Genomic DNA, 17,114 nt, shown 5'->3' on the forward strand with positions numbered 1-17,114 from the left:
GAACAGCGCAACAGATTTAGCAGTATTAGAAAGAGACATAAGTTTATACCTGCTCAATTAGGTTGGTTTCAAGAAATTGGTTCACGCGTCCTTGAAGACAAACTTATTTGTTTTTCGTAAGTTACCTAATTATTTTTGTTACATGTGGCACATCGTTAGAAAGACTATTAACTAGAGAAGTTTTTTTAACACATTTTAAAACACTTTGACGTAACATTTTTTTTCTATTGATTTGAGGAAGTTTCACTCCACTATTAATTTCTCTTTAAATATTTTTCTCAGTTATTACACAAATCTCAATGAGACAACATTAGTCATTAAAATAAAAAAAATTGAAGGTTAAAGTAAAAAAACGGGGAAAATATAATAAAAAAAGGAAAAAATATATTACTTCTTAAATTTGAGGAAAAACAAAAAAGTACTATGCATTTTAAATAGCCAGTAATCTCATCTATTCACCATTTCCGTTTAGCTACTCACCTTCCAAACAGCGTTTTAATCTTAATAGAGAATATACAGGGTATTCTCTATTGACTCTATTGAGATTAAAACGCTTCAGATTGACCTGTCTTTAGACATTATGACATTTAAAATGCGTACGAAGTATCTTCTTTGCGTCAGTGGCCTTTGGTGGGGATGAGTTGGGGTTATAAAGGTACTATCAGTGTGGAGCATTAAATTATATTAAAACCCCAAAAGAAACATAAGTCAAGAATTCTCTACAGCTTTCAGCTTTAAGTTTTCTCGTATTCAGTCGATATAGAAATCTAAGAAAAGATCATTTAATCTAAGAGAGAAGACCACAAGAAACTAGTTTTATTATGTATTAAGAGGAACGGTAACGTTAATGTAAAAAAAAAGTGTGAGTATCATGCCTCAAAAATGTGCTACTCCGCTAAAAAAAACACTCTTTTGGCGAGTGAATGAATTGAAGTGGAATGGAAGGTAGTAGATCGAAGAAAATATCGAAAAAAATGGTTCTGAGATCAGAGTTCCTGAATTTATTAAAAATCATTAATTAGAGGTATATATATTCTGTTTATATTAGTATTTTAAGTGCAAAAGAAAAAGTTATTATTGTTTATACATTCTTATGGATCCAGTACCCAATCATTAAATTTAAAAAAATCTTAAAATTACCTAAATTTTTATTTAACAAAATTTTATTCTTCCTTGAGGATAGAAAAAAGTTCAAAAAACCATTTTTAATATATTTAACAAAAACAAACAAATCATGACCACGAAACCGGCTCACAAAGTCGCCTCACTAGATCCACAAGTTCTGAAAATTAGAGAGAACAATTCGCACATAAATTATCGTGCCTATTAACCCTTACAATAATTAATTAATTAACATTTCATTGTTAGCGAAACACGTATAGAGGTTTCCAAAGGTTCCAACCATAGGACCAAAATCATTAACAGATAGTCCTATCAAAATAAGACTATCTATTAATGGTTGGTGTGACAATAAAGAAAAGAATATGTGAGAGGATTGCGATGTCGGACTTAAAATATGATTCCTTAACAATAAAAAAAAAACTCCAAAAATACAATGAATTTGTGAACAATGGTTTACAAATTCATGGAAGTATATGGAGATTTTGATAACAACATGGTGGCAATAAATTTTGTAATTTTGTTTCTATATCTAAATATAGGGTTAAGTTATATTATTATCAGCACTTACCATGTTTTCTAAAGTTTTAAACTTAGCACATAACTACCTGCACATTCTTATTCACATCATGCTTTAAATCACACCTTGACATCTGAAGTAACATTGGCACTAGAGACTTTTTTCAAACAAATTTAGGTCAGCAAGCCGGCATTATTTTTGCCTCTTACCTTTATTACTAAGGTTAGATACTACAGTGGCACTGTGAAAACTAAAAATAACATTTTAAAAAGTAACGGTGTCTTTCGATAGGATATCTAAATATATAATAAACACTGTGTGACAATGCTGGTAGTAGGAAAAGAAAATCCTATGCAAAATTATTTATTGGAATACATATAATAGTTTTATTTTTCTACTGTCTTTTAATCAAATTTATGCGAAATTTACAAACTTACAAAAACTAGGTAAAAAATTCTTGTTTTTTAATGTTTTTTCATAAAAAACCTTGTGTCGGTTCATAATACAAATATATTTGGGCCACAATAAAAAATCAATAAATCAGGATCTTGAGTACTGACTGAAACGAAACTATAATTAAGGAACCCACAAAATCTAGTAATGTATTTTGTCACCCCTGCGACAGTCCAACTGAAATTATGGCCTTCCTGTTAATTAAACGATCTATGTGTTTTTATTAGCCGGACTGCCTCTCCCTAGCTAAATTCTATATAAAATTTCTGAATTGTATGGACAAAGTAACTAACATAGAAAAGGATATAGAGACAGTCGAAATTTCTATTAATAGATAGAGAAGATGATTTGAATAAGCTAGGCCAGAAATCAATAATTTGTTCTTTAGCGTGAAGTAGAAGAAAACTTACATTTGCCAGCAATCTCTTATATATGAAATCTTAAACATATATACTCGTCGATATTATGGCAGGAGGGCCCTATAATAATGTTTCTTTTGCTACATTTTATTTTGTAAAGCATTTTAGAATTTATTTGACAAGGATCTCATTTAAAGTAGTGATGGATTATAAGTTATTGAAATTAGCGCAAAATATTAGGGGCCTTCCTCTTTAGACCTTTGAAGTATAAAAGTATAAAAACAACAATTACATCTATCTAAATTTTATTTCAAAGTTTTATCTAAAATAGCTAAAACTTTGAAATAAAATTTAGAACAGGCACATGCGTTTAACATGTATAATATATCTTAGTAACGATTCGAAACTTTAAAGTTCATAATTTTGCATCAATTTCCACAGACAATTGGCTTAAAATATATAAAAATGAATGTTTGGAACCTCGATAGGTTTCAAAAAGTCTAGGAGAATTAATTTTTTTCAAAATTATATCTCCTCCCGAAAAATAAATCCAGGTGAAAACCCTGCTATCTATCGAGTCTTTATTCTGAAAGGAAGCTGACCCAAGCAGGAAGATGCCATTTTCGAGTTTCTCCTACCAAAAAACCTCTAGGTACCAATTTCCAGAGTAGTATGTCGCAAAATGTTAAGAAAATTAAATAAAATCGATTTCTATTTTTTAAATTTAACACCCTATAACTAAGAAACGAAGCAACTTTGGACTAAAGTAAGTTTCTTTAAATCGGCTTAATCATAGGATTGTGTACAGACCTTTTAGAGACACCCTGTATATTATAATATTTTGATTATACCGATATCACAAAATCGGCAGAGCATTTTTATAGCACTGAGAATACACATCTAATGTATTCCATTGCTAACATTAGTCTGGTGTTGTGGCTATGAACATGATTTGTAGTATACCAGGCGAATTCTCTGCTAGAACTCTGCTACACATCATTAATATCGTAAGTGGGTATAATGTGTGATATAAAAAAGACGTCCAGAGAGACTTAATTTAATTATATTAATAAACCCAAACATAGTTACAAGGCTCGTATCTGAAATATATTCAAAAAGGTGACACGTATTTCGCTGTCTTACAAGGTATTCTCAAAACTAAACAGAAATATTAGTTGACCTAAATAAGGTAGAAATTATAAAAATAAGAATTACCTATCTAAAACAGCAAAAGCAGCCACTAACACAATTGGAAAAGAAATTAAAGACGTGCACATTATTATACACAACAACAGATATTAAACTATGGTTAACTTTTAAGAATTTAACCAGTATAAATGTAAATAAAGTAACCAGATAAGACATCAAATTTAAACATTTCAAATATAAAATTTTGTGACCCAATTTTGTCATTTTGTCACCAAGCTGAGGTGTTAGTATTATAGTCTGGCCAACGTAAATCGCTGGGCGAGTTCGAAAGGATATGATCTTCGTCCTTTACTTTCACGATATGTAATGTGAAATGGTGTTTCTCGTTTTCAAGGCAATTAAGACATTTAAATTCCTAAAAGACTTGACCAATTCTTGTGAGATACCTCCATGAAATAAAAGGCATCGAAAGTTCTTAATTGTTTCAGGTGAATGGATTAAATTGTAGGAAAGTTTATATTTATTAAATAATTAATATATCTGCCTAATTATTTTTAACTCTTTACAGAAACTGTTAGCTGAGTTTTCCCTATAAAGTTCATGAGCATTTCCTCGTATGCCGATATAAAACCAGTCAAAGGAGCACTCTGTTAGATTTTCAGCATTTGTTTAGTTTTAAGAAATTTATTAGGGCAATATTTAATATTGGTTAAATATGATTTTTGAACTTTTTTAAATTTAGATATAAAAAGGTTTAGAGAAAAAAACTGATTGAGATGGTATGCCGGGCCGTGTTGGAAAAAAGTGTAAGTTTATATCATAGAGAGATCTTTATTTTTTAAATAGATTAATCATATTTATAGTCATTTTATGTTTGATTTTCTACACTTGATAACATTTATTTTAAAGTATTTAGCAGGTGCAAAAATACTATTCAAACTAAACGCTAATAAATATTACTTTTTATTCAAGTCACAAACAGACATTATTTAGAAATACCTATTAAATTCCAGGTAATATCATTTTTATTGACTAGAAATTTATTAATTACTTTCAATAGATAGGATATATAGATCTCTTACTCTTTCCAACTTTAATTAGCTCTAATTCGGATTCTAATCCTAAATTAGAATGCATCCAATAGCCCCGAACAAATACTGCAAGTTCATACTAGTCATTGAGGGCACATGACGCATCTCGCTTCTTCCTAAGTACGTTCCTACGTACATGGATAAAGTGAACCTAAATTTTCACTATTCTTCAAATCCATATAGGCCATTGTACTGAAAAACCTGTAGTATCTCTTAATTATTTTTAGGTAACCAAAGTTATCTCCAAGTAGTTTATGAACACAAACTGCATAGGTCTGCAGCAAGTTTCGTTATTGGTCCCTTCGGTGGTTGCCAAAACAGAGATTTTATATGCGTGCAGTCCCTAGATGGAATTTTAAGTTTTTTTGAGCAGGAGAGCCAAGTACATCATGTCACTCTGCCCGATTTTCTGCTACCTGCGCCGCTGTGCTATATAATTAAGACTGACAGTTTCGTTACAAGTAATAGTGGATGGGAAATTATCAGTTATAGGTAAAAACTATTAGATATTTTGTATAACAGTTTACTGACGTAAAAAACATGCTTAGATATAAAGTTCTGTTAGATGCCTCAGAAGAGTATTCAGACCCAATTTATGCAAAACCGAAAATGCTTAGTGAATGGACCTACAATTTGGGCGAATGGCCTGTTGATATTCAAGTGATAAATGATGTAAACAACAGACAGACTTGGATAGTGGTATTGGGAGAGAAAAATTTGTTTTGTCTTAGTGAGAACGGGCAACTGAAGTTTATGAAGAAACTTGATTATTGTCCAATATGTATGCACATATATGTTATAGGTTAGTATTGGTATGAGCAATCAATATAATGTTTTAAAAAATAAATTGATTTCAGATACCAACATTTATACAATAATTACATCAGAAACCCAAATGCTTCTGGTTTACGAAAACACTACCCTAAAATGGTCAGCTCAATCTGAGCTTTTACCTGTGTCTCTTAATAAAATATTTCTTAAGGATATCAAAGGAGCTTTAGTGTTATTGTCAGAAGATGGTCGGTTAGATTGCTGCTATTTGGGTACAGAACCTAGTTTCTTCATTGCCCCACCATTAAATGTTCCTGAAATCGATTTTGTAAAGGCTGAAGAAGAGTTAAAGAATTTGGAAAAGACCTTAGCTGATTCATATAATATAGGTAGGCAGTTAAAATTCGCAATTAGTAAACTTTATTAAACGAAAAAAATACGTATACGTTCCTAAACAATGAACGTATACGTATGAATCTATATCAAAAAAGTAACATTCACAAGTTTTAGGTTATCTGAAACTGAAAATACGAATAATTTGCAATAATGCCAATAATGTTAGGAAAGCTTTATTCTTATTCATAGTTATGAGAGAAAAACTAGAGATCTACGTTAGAGTATTGCGTATAAGATAACATTAACATTTTTAAACCTTAAAACACTTTTTATGACTTTATTATTACTCAGAATATTAAAACAATTTATGTAAATTACATAAATGCATGGTCCTAAGTATGATCCTTAAGGTTTAATCTAAGAATATTATAAATGAAAGACTACTGACAGTGTAAAATGATATAGTTGCCATCAACGATAATCCATTTTGCGGTTGCGTTTATCATTAAAGTAAAATGTTACAATATAAGGCTTGTGTAAGTTACCTGTACCTTCGTGGATGGTGCAACGTTGATGAGAGAAGTACGGTTTGTTATTTTTCAGTGCAATAGGAAACCAGAGAAAATTCTTAAGTTAACCTAAAAAACTAAAGTTTAATTTCTTCCAGAAGCTTCTTCTCTAAAGGAACACTGCTGAACCAGTTGTCTGCAGTTAGTTTGCCTCCACAACAGCAAAAGTTATTATTTCATATTTGGCAGGTTTTCCTTGGGTTATATGCTGAGTGGAAATTTCCCACAGCAAGCTAATAAAGCTAATAGTGGTTCATTCACAGTTCGATATTCACTAGAGATGAATTGTTTTGAAAAGTAGGTGCTTATTATTTTAAAAATATGCTTCATAGTGGAAAGTTTGCCTAATTTTTTACATGGTTCCCTATCACGTATATCGTCAAACATATAAACATCTTAAAGAAAATTGAAATATTTTTTTACTGATTGTGAAATAGCATAATTCCAATCCATTTCCTCTTAAATTATCATAACGCTTGTGTATATTATTGTTTTCTAAGAAGAAGGTGGTTGTTTGAACTGGTGGCTCGTGGGTTTTTCAATATAGGCTACTTATATATTTTAGATAATGAAAAATAGGCAACAATATGAAGAAACGGTGAATCATCTGTTTCACCGTTTCTGAGGTGGAACGCTAAGTCTATAGTTATATTGATAAATTCTTTTAAATTTTGCTAATTTTTCCAAAGATGATTATTAAAAAAATAATCTATTTTTTGAAGCTGTTTCTTTAACAGTCACTATATTCTACTTCCCAAAAAGTTTATTGACAAGAAAATATATGCTCTTTAGATTTGATATAGCTTTAGTTAATTAAACCAAAAGGTGTGTCCGCCGCTCGTTTTATCCTTGTCGCACCTTTAGGTCTAGATTCCGGGCTATTAAGATCGTTGCAAATTTTAACAGTGTTGCCTATTCGGTTTAAAATAAATTCGGCTGAAAATAAAAAACAGGGCCAGCAAAAAAGTTATTATCTTTAGGCAGATCCGGAAGAAATTACACTTAGTGTATCAATTTATATTGTATCGCCGATTTTGACGATTTAAAATATTGTAACGAAATTCGGGAACACACTTTTATTGTCAACGTCAAAAACATTAACCTAACCCTCGCCTTGACTGTCGTTTAATTGTTTCCAAACGTAAGTAGAACCCTAAAGAAACCCTACGAATCAACTTTAACTACAGAATACTAATAAAATTGTACAAAAACTAGCAGAATAATTAACGTATTTACATTTTCATAATACTGCTCCCCTCTCAAGTTTGATCGTCCCGATCAAACATGGGACCACCTGAGTCATGATAGGGCGCTAGCCGGACGATGTTTACAATTTTCATCTTCGCTGTCGGATGTCGCTGGATACGGTACACCACGTCGTTGATTCTGGTGACCACATTGAATAGACTTGCCAATCCTTCTGGAGCTTTGGTGACTTGCCCTTCGTCCTCCGTGGATTGTATAACCAGACTTTATCCCCAGGATTAAAACCGGTAGAATTTGCCTTTATGTAATAACGTGATTTCATTCTGTTAATTTCTAGATGAAGTTTATCCCGTGCTTGTTCGTGAACAATTTGTAAACGCTCTTGTAAATGGTCGACGTACTCCTCAAGGGTTTCAGACTTATGGGGTCTTCCAGTAATAATGTCCAAAGGTAAACGAAGTTCATCACCGTAGACAACTTTTGCCGGGCTTTTTCCAGTTGACTTGTGGATAGAAGAACGATATGTCAATAGGAATGGTTGTATACAGGTATCCCAGTCGGTTTGCTTAGAGTTTACTACCATCCTTAAATAGGTTTCAAATGTGCGGTTAAATCTTTCAACCATTCCATCAGACTGAGGGTGTAGTGGGGTTGTACGGGTCTTATTGATTCCCAGCAACTGGCATATTTGTTGGAATGTTTGTGACTCAAAGTTCCTTCCTTGGTCTGAATGTATCTCTCTGGGTACACCAAATCGATAAATCCAGTTCTGGAACAGCACTTCAGCTACTGTCGTTGCTTCTTGGTTTGGAATCGGATAAACCTTGAGCCACTTACTAAAGTAATCCATAGCAACAAGAGCATATCGGTTTCCGGAGCTACTAGTAGGAAAGGGTCCTGCTACGTCTATGGCAATTCGTTCAAAGGGTGCACCAACAAGATACTGCATCATCTTTCCTCTTGTCCGGGTTCTTGGGCCCTTGCTTGACGAACACTGCTCACACTGTCGGCACCAGCGTTCAACATCTTCATGACTGTTCAGCCAGTAAAACCGTTCTCTCACTTTTGCCAAGGTCTTACTAACTCCAAAATGTCCTCCGCCGACACCGCCATGAACAGCTTCAAGGACTTCCGGAATCCGTTTATCCGTTATCTCGATAAAGCATCGGCATTTTGGTGATATGCGCCTTTCCTATGTTCTATTGTAAAGTCATACTCTTGTAATCGTTGAAGCCACCTTGCTATTTGTCCTTCGGGGTTTTTAAACTGAAACAGCCATTTCAACGAAGCATGGTCGGTTCTAAGGATAAATCGTTGACCATACAAATATTTATGGAAATGTTCAATAGCTTTTACTGCTGCCAATAGCTCTCGTCTGGTGACACAATAGTTTCTTTCTGGTTCTGATAACGTTTTACTAAAATAAGCTCACTTGCTCACTTGCTCGCCATCTTCATATTTTTGTGATAGAACGGCCCCAATTCCAACATTACTCGCATCGGTATCCAAAATAAAAGTTTGTCCAGGAATCGGATATGTTAAAATTGGAGATGTGCCTAGTGCTCTTTTTAACCGTTGAAATGCTTCTTCACAGTCTGTTGACCAACTAAATACCATTTTGTCCTCCGTGAGCTTATGTAGAGGCTTTGCAAGATTAGCGAAATTTCTTACAAATCTTCTGTAATAGGTACAAAGGCCCAGAAAGCTTCTTAACTGGTGTTTGTCAGTGGGTCGTGGCCATTTTTCGATTGCCTCTACTTTATCTGGATCAGTCTTGACACCTTTTTCTGATATTACATGGCCAAGGTATCGAACTTCTTTTTGAAATAAGCAACATTTTTTAGGACTTAGCTTCAGGTTGGCCTCTTGCAGTTTAACAAATACCTTTTGAATATTCTTCAAATGTTTTCCCCAGTATGATAACGTCATCCAGATAAACTAAACATGATTCCCAAGTAATTCCACGTAAAACTGTGTCCATAAGTCTCTCAAAGGTAGCTGGAGCATTGCAGAGTCCAAAGGGCATTACTGTAAACTGCCAAAGTCCTGTTCCAGTCGAGAATGCGGTCTTTTCCTTATCTTCTGGGTGCATCTTTACCTGCCAGTATCCACTCTTTAGATCGAGTGTTGAGAACCATTGTGAACCTGATAGCGTGTCCAGGGTGTCGTCAATTCTTGGTAGGGGATAACTGTCTTTCTTGGTAATATCATTCAGTCGCCGATAGTCAACACAAAATCTCGTGGATCCATCCTTTTTCTTCACTAGCACAACTGGAGATGTCCAAGGACTCTGAGAAGTTTCTTGTGGATAACTCCTTGTGTCCTCATTTCTTGAAGCATTGAGGAAACTTCTCCTTGTTTAGCTATCGGAATTCTTCGAGGTGCTTGTTTAATCGGAGCATTATCTCCAGTGTTAATTCGATGCTGCACCAAATCAGTTCTTCACAGGTCTTTATCGTGCAAGGAAAACACATCTTGATTTTCTTCAAGAAGACGTCGCAATTTACTACACTGGTCCATGGTTAAATTGGCAGAAGATTCTTCAAATAGGTTTTGTAAACATACAGGAAAAGGTCTGTTTGAATAACGACTTCTATCAGCATTTTTCATCACTGCCACTACTTCAGAGCATACGCCAATGTTCTCTCCTTGTTTCAGGTGTTGATCATATCCTTTTAAATTTACCATTCGAACCAAAACAGTAGATTTCTTCTGCGTAGATAACGTCTTGGCTGGAAAAATTCCTTGACCATATAGTTTGAAGTTTTCCATGGGCTCAATCAAAACAGTTTCTCCCTCTTTTCCTCCAGTTGTAGCATAAACCACCACCTCTGAATTTGCTGGTATAGTAACATCCTTGAATAACTTAACGACTCTGGTATTTACTTTATCTTCATATAGGTGATGCATAAAAATCTCTTCATTTCTCGTCGTCAATATCCGGTTATATACATCCATTTTAAACTTCTGAGCATTCATAACATCTAATCCTAATATGACATCATCCATGATTTCCGCCACTAGTACTGGCTGTTGGAATGTTGTTAAGCCAATTATAACTGTAGCTTCATCCAAGAATCGGGATCCCTTATTCCATTTGCAGACTGCAGAATTAAATTGGGTGGTGCTGAGAGCCTACAGTGTGCTACGATGTTTGGCTTCACGATAGTATGACTTGATCCTGTATCCACTATTATCTCACATTTACGGTCGCATATTTTTCCCGGTACTACCAAGCTCTCTCCAGGATGTGGGAGCCGGTTTAGTCTTATACGTGGGGCTTGGTAGCACCCAGCCAGCTTGCGCCCCATAAAGCTGACTAGTTGAAGTTTTCCTGGTTCCTTGGATCTCTTAAAGGCTTGGGGCATTGACGTTTAAGGTGCCCTTCCTCATTGAAATTCCAGCATTGCAATGGTCTTTTAGGTTTCCTCGCTAATAATGATTCAATCTTCTTTAGGCGGTCTTCGAGATCACTTTCCGAAGTTCTGATTTGTCTTATTCGTGTCTGCCTTCTAGTTGCTTGAAAAGCTGCCTCATACTCTAGTCCATGGGCCAAAGCTTCTGATATACTTTTATGATGAGCCATCGTTAGAGCGTGGTTAGTATCTGGATCTCGAACTCCGTCAATAAAACAATTTATAGAAATTTGTTCTCGGAACTCTGTTGGGGCTGAAGGGTAAGCCAGATTTACTAATCGAGCAACATCGGCCTCAAACTGTTGGAGTCCTTCCTCGGGTTGTTGTCTTCTAGATTTCAATTGAGCCTGGTACACTTGTTGTAGATGGGCTTCACCGTATCTCATCTCTAAGGTACGCACCAGTACGTTGAAATTGAGCTGATCCTCAGATGGCACCATCCTTAATATTTCTGTAGCTTCTCCTCTAAGGCTTAGCTTAAGCTTGATTGCCTTTTCTTCGTTATCCCAGCGATTTCCCCTAGCAGCGGCTTCAAATTGATTCAAATAGGTACTCCAAGCTTCTTTGCCGTCGAATTTTGGTGGCTTTACTTTCATCATTGTTTGCATTCCAGGATCGGGATGAAGAGGAGTCCGTTTTACTTTCATCTCTAGTTCTTGGATCTTTTTTTGTACTTCCCCCAATTCTTCTTCTACTGTTGCTTCAAAGTTAGTCATTAATTGTTTCTGATTCTTCTCCAGATCTTCTTTAAGTTGTAAAACTCGTTCCTCTTGTTTTCTGTCTCATTCCTCCTGCTCCTTTTTAAAATTATCTTTTAAATTAAGTAAGTCATCTTTCATGGTTCGAATAAGGTCTTCATTTTCTTTCTTTAGATCATCTTTCTTGGTCCTTATCAGGTCTTCATTTTCCTTCTTCAGGTCAGATTTAATTGTCTTAGTAGTAAATCTTCCTGTTTCTTGTCTCGATCTTCTTGTTTGCGGTCTCGTTCTTCTTGTTCTACTTTTTGCTCTTCAAACTTCCTTAATACCAGCTCCATCAATTTCTCGGTCTCCATTTTGGCCTGACTTCTTGTTAAAGGCATCCACTAAAATGAACTTCCAAATATCCTTTACTTCTGACACCAATTGTAACGAAATTCGGGAACACACTTTTATTGTCAACGTCAAAAACACTAACCTAACTCGTCTTGACTGTCGTTTAATTGTTTCCAAGGTAAAAACTGACTAAACAATTAAAACTGAATGAATCGGCACGAAGCGCGTCCTTTTTAAAACCCGATGGAACAGTTTCGAAATATTTAGAATTATCTTCATTGTTTTTGCCCAAAGAGACCAATAATTTTAGGAGAATACTGACGGTCAAAGCAAGCAAGTATACAAATTCTAGAAAATTAGAACTACAGGGATTTACAATAATATAACCTAAATAACCTAAATTGGGGCCAAAATGGGGCTCTCAAACAAGACGAACTACTTAAAAACTAAACACTATAGATGAAAATAATAAACCAAACGTAAGTAGAACCCTAAAGAAACCCTACGAATCAACTTTAACTACAGAATACTAATAAAATTGTACAAAAACTAGCAGAATAATTAATTTATTTAAATTTTCATAATAATATATTAAATTTAGCTGCGGTCTTCCTTGCCAAACATTTTAATTATACAGGGTGCCTCCGATTAAGTCGGCAATATTGGTATCTTTCTTAATATTTAAGGTACAGGGTCAGTTAAATTAATAAACTAGTAGGATTTTTTCTGTTGATTAAAATGGTGAAAACAGAAAAAAAATTGAACATCGCGTTTTCGAGAAAATGTGAAAAATGTACTTTTGTTAAATGGAATCCCCTGTATATTTTTACATAAATCAAAAGATAATAATTTTCTTAATAAAAAAGTTTATTTACACTAATAGCCTAAACCTAAAAATAACAAAGTTGTAGCGATATTAATAATTTTGTCAAATTTAGGCAAGTTGGCCTTGAACTTTTTGAGAGCAAAACAAATAAATCATTGTTTGAATAATAAAATGACAGTAGCCGTAGAGATTTTATTAAATAAAGAAATACTGACAGTTACATGTTAGCAAAGTTTGTGATTTTTGTAAAATCTATATTAGTAAAATGCCTTTTACGCATATTGAAAAATGTGATATGTTTGAATGTTACCTTGTATGTCGAAAAAATAGTGACTAGAAGAGTACCGCCAGAGATTCCAGACTCGTAACTTGCCAAACCGTAGATACTTTTTAATTCTCTACAGAAAATTTGGAAGTAACGAAAACGTGTTTAAAAGAACTAGAAGAAGGAACCAATTTATAGTAAGCGAGAATGTTGACATTTCTATTTTGGCATATTTTGAAGCTTATATGGAAAACTCAACTAGAGATTTAGCAAGAGCTTACGGTTTGAGCTTAGTAACAATTTGGCGGGTCTTAAAGAAATACAAATTTGTGCCATATAAGTATCGACCAGTACAAACATTGTTGCCTGGTGATAGCGAAAGAAGACTTGCTTTTTGCAACTGGTTACGTAATGCATATGAAGCTAATGATAATATTGTAAACCGTATAATTTGGAGCGACGAAGCTAATTTTTCAAACAAAGGTATGTTTAACCGTAAAAATGTACACTATTGGTCCCAAGAAAATCTTTTCCTTACTGATCCCAGAAATCCTCAAAATCAATTTAATATAAACGTTTGGTGCGGCTTAATAGGAAGCCAAGTAATAGGACCTGTGTTTTATGATGGCACTTTGACTGGAATGAGATATGTTGATCTCATATTATCTGGAGCGCTGGAAGATTATTTGGATAATGTTGACTTGGAGAGACGGCAACAAATCTATTTTCAACAGGATGGAGCACCTCCCCATCAACTAAATGATGTAAGAATATTACTTAATAGACTGTTTGACGATAAATGGATTGCGTCACGTGGCCCGATTCCTTGGCCACCTAGGTCACCAGGCCTAACCCCTCTAGATTTTTATTTTTGGGGTTACATAAAAAATGAAGGGTATAAAAAAATACAGATGCGTTGATGAACTTGAAACATATTAGGCAAATAATTGGATCAATAGATAGATACAAGATCAATCTTAAAAGCTACAAGGCGTGTGCTTAAGTGTGCTCAGAAATGTATTGAACAAGATGGCGATGTTTTTGCTCATTGATTGTAAATTATTAGTTTTACTTGATGTTATTCATTTCAAAGCCAACTTGCCTAAATTTGACAAAATTATTAATATCGCGATAACTTTGTTATTTTTAGGTTTAGGCTATTAGTGTAAATAAACTTTTTTATTAAGAAAATTATTATCTTTTGATTTATGTAAAAATATACAGGGGATTCCATTTAACAAAAGTACATTTTTCACATTTTCTCGAAAACGCGATGTTCAATTTTTTTTCTGTTTTCACCATTTTAATCAACAGAAAAAATCCTACTAGTTTGCTAATTTAACCGACCCTGTATCTTAAATATTAACAAAGATATCAATAGCGCCGACTTAATCGGAGGCACCCTGTATAATATTTTTTATTATCAAAATTAAAAAATTTGATCTTGTAATATTAAGTTATTCGACTATCTTATTACATAATGTGCAGCCGGGCCGAATTATTTTCCACATTTTTTGTTACAGAATATTTATAAATAATGTAAACAAGTCACATATGTAGAGGTATACTGTTGATAATATATGTACTACATGGTTTTGTCCGGACTTTTTGAATATAATTTCCTTAATTTTTAGCTCTTTTTAATGACCTATCGCGGTAAACAATTTTTAACTTCTTTCGTGCTTCTGTCTCTGATTCTTGGGGTAATTTATTTTTATTTATTCTAGAGAATGTAGGTGATCTATCAATTGAAAGCCTTGAGAGAATTTAGTTTGTGATTGCTTCTTTACATTTTAAATTTCAATATTTTTCATACCAAGAAAAAAAACATCAAAAAGTTAAAGAATAGGGATGAGGGAGATGACAGATGAGCGAGCCCCAATACAATAGTTTTAGTGTGGATATAGAAGAATGAGCTGGGATTTTATTGGCTATGGCTAGGATATGACTTTTAATGTCAAACAGTTAATATTATGATTAGTGAAAAGATTTAGGGAGAGTTCCCTTAAACCTTTGTTATTCCCTATTACCCTATAGCAGCCTCACTATAGGTTTACAGGCAAGGGTGGCTTGGCCGTAATAGGTTGAGTAAAGAATCACTTGATTGTAGAATTCATTACTGATTTATTCACCCAAAACTACAACTATTTATATCAGTCTTAAACTAACAATTCGTGGTAATTTTCAAAACTAAGATGTTTTCTCTTTACAATACTTTCTACATTCCCAATGATGAAACCTTGCAAATTGTTTTAAAAAACTAAACAGTTCGTGATTCGGGTGACAGACCTATGTTTTTATAAACTATACTACGCACCTTGACGGACTAACATAAACAGTTAGAAAAAAACTTACTTAAGTAAAAAATAGAATTTTTAAATTAATAAATTTAAAGTTAAAAATGTCGATTAGACATTCCAGTTTAACCATTATGGTTAAAATTCTTGTTATCAAACATTTAATTAATACTGAAATGATAGCTGTTTATTTTATTAACTTTAGTACTAGAATAATTCAGAAATTGCCTTTTAAAGTTCTGTAATCGAGCTATGCCTTCGCTAAGATTTTGGGTTTATTTTATTTTGCAAAAAATAAACAGCAGTAGATTTTAAAGTAAAAAAAATTCTGAAGCTAATGCAGAAAAGTCGTTAGGATGTTAGAGAAAATCAGGAAATCATGCTAGAAAAATGTGTCAGGACATCTCGGAGTAACAAAGACCTTGGACAAAGTGAAGGAAATAGGGATGTGTCGTTTGTGAATGATTCGGTCAAAATGACCGAATCTTTGCAACGACCCGCGACCCGTTTGATCACGCTCTGTGACCCTATCGTATCGTTCAAACGACCTTAAACTAAACTAAAACCACAGCTTAAATAATTAGTCTTCCTTATGCTGTGCTAAAACTAGACCCCGGCCGCGGCCCGTTCAACGATCGATTATTGTCAGAGAAAGACAGTCGCGGCCGAATCGGGCCGAAGTGCCGGAACTGTCGGAAGCAAAATCGCGGCAAACTACGAAGAGGTCGCAGGTCGCAGGTGACCGATGACCGATGAGCTGTTGACTTGTGATGTGAGTTATGCTTGCCTGTTTTTATAGGGTTTAGACTCTACAATTTTATTGAAATTTGAACGACCTTATCATCCTGCGAAACGAGAACATCGTGTCTACTTCAGCAAATGGGTTGAGCCATATCCTTTATCAAACCAGAAAGCCTCTACTGTCGCCGACGTCTTAGTAAAAGAATGGACTTGCTGATTTGCTACATTCGAACCATGAGCAAAATTTATAACTTATTCCAGAACATCTGTAAGACGCTTGAAATCAAGAAAAAGAGGACTACTGCATAACCGCAGTCAGATGGTATGGTAGACAGCATGAATAGAATCACAATCGGTATTTGGCTAAAGGTCTCTAGCCATCAAAGAGATTTGGATAGCTTTCTTTTGTTTCTGATGGCTTATTATTTGGCCATCCAAGTACAGAAGTTCTAAAGTTTGGTTTTCCGCCAGGAATCGACGTTGCCGAGGAGGATTTCCATTCAAGATATAAGCGATGGGATGAAATATGCATTGGTATAAGACTCAAATCATTCAAGTAAAATCTGTATTGTTGTGACGAATTCATAATGAGTTACTTGTTTTATTGGGTATTACGTCACTAATAGCAAAAAAAATTTAGTTAATTTAGAAAATATTATTATATATATAATATTAATATTATATACTAAATTTAGAAAATACTATATCACACGCTCAAAAATTGAAAATAAGAAGAAAATAGATACGTTCCGTTCGGTATACTTGATTAACACGTCAAATTAGATATACAGGGGGACGTTTAATTATGCATTTACTGAAGTTATGTCAATCACCTCCTCACCTCCAGCTAACCTCACTTTAATATGTCGAATGGGAACCCCCATCGTGTGATATATCATAGTAAGGAGCGTAAAATTCTCTATTTAACGGTATCAAAAAAAAAATGAAATCGATAAATGTGT

The 17,114-nt window shown here is 34.1% G+C and overlaps 1 protein-coding gene across 1 annotated transcript in view; it reads left to right on the forward strand.

Annotated features, from left to right (window-relative positions):
- The window catches only part of LOC126742582 (protein PTHB1), a 38,412-nt gene that overhangs the window by 5,790 nt on the left and 15,508 nt on the right, over positions 1 to 17,114 (forward strand). The window contains exons 3-5 of the mRNA XM_050449315.1: positions 4,919 to 5,183; positions 5,240 to 5,493; positions 5,549 to 5,851. Coding sequence (XP_050305272.1) covers positions 4,919 to 5,183; positions 5,240 to 5,493; positions 5,549 to 5,851 — 822 coding nt within the window. The remainder of the gene's footprint in view (positions 1 to 4,918; positions 5,184 to 5,239; positions 5,494 to 5,548; positions 5,852 to 17,114) is intronic.

The sequence above is a fragment of the Anthonomus grandis genome, chromosome 11, assembly GCF_022605725.1.
Source record: "Anthonomus grandis grandis chromosome 11, icAntGran1.3, whole genome shotgun sequence".
Lineage (NCBI taxonomy): Eukaryota > Metazoa > Arthropoda > Insecta > Coleoptera > Curculionidae > Anthonomus > Anthonomus grandis.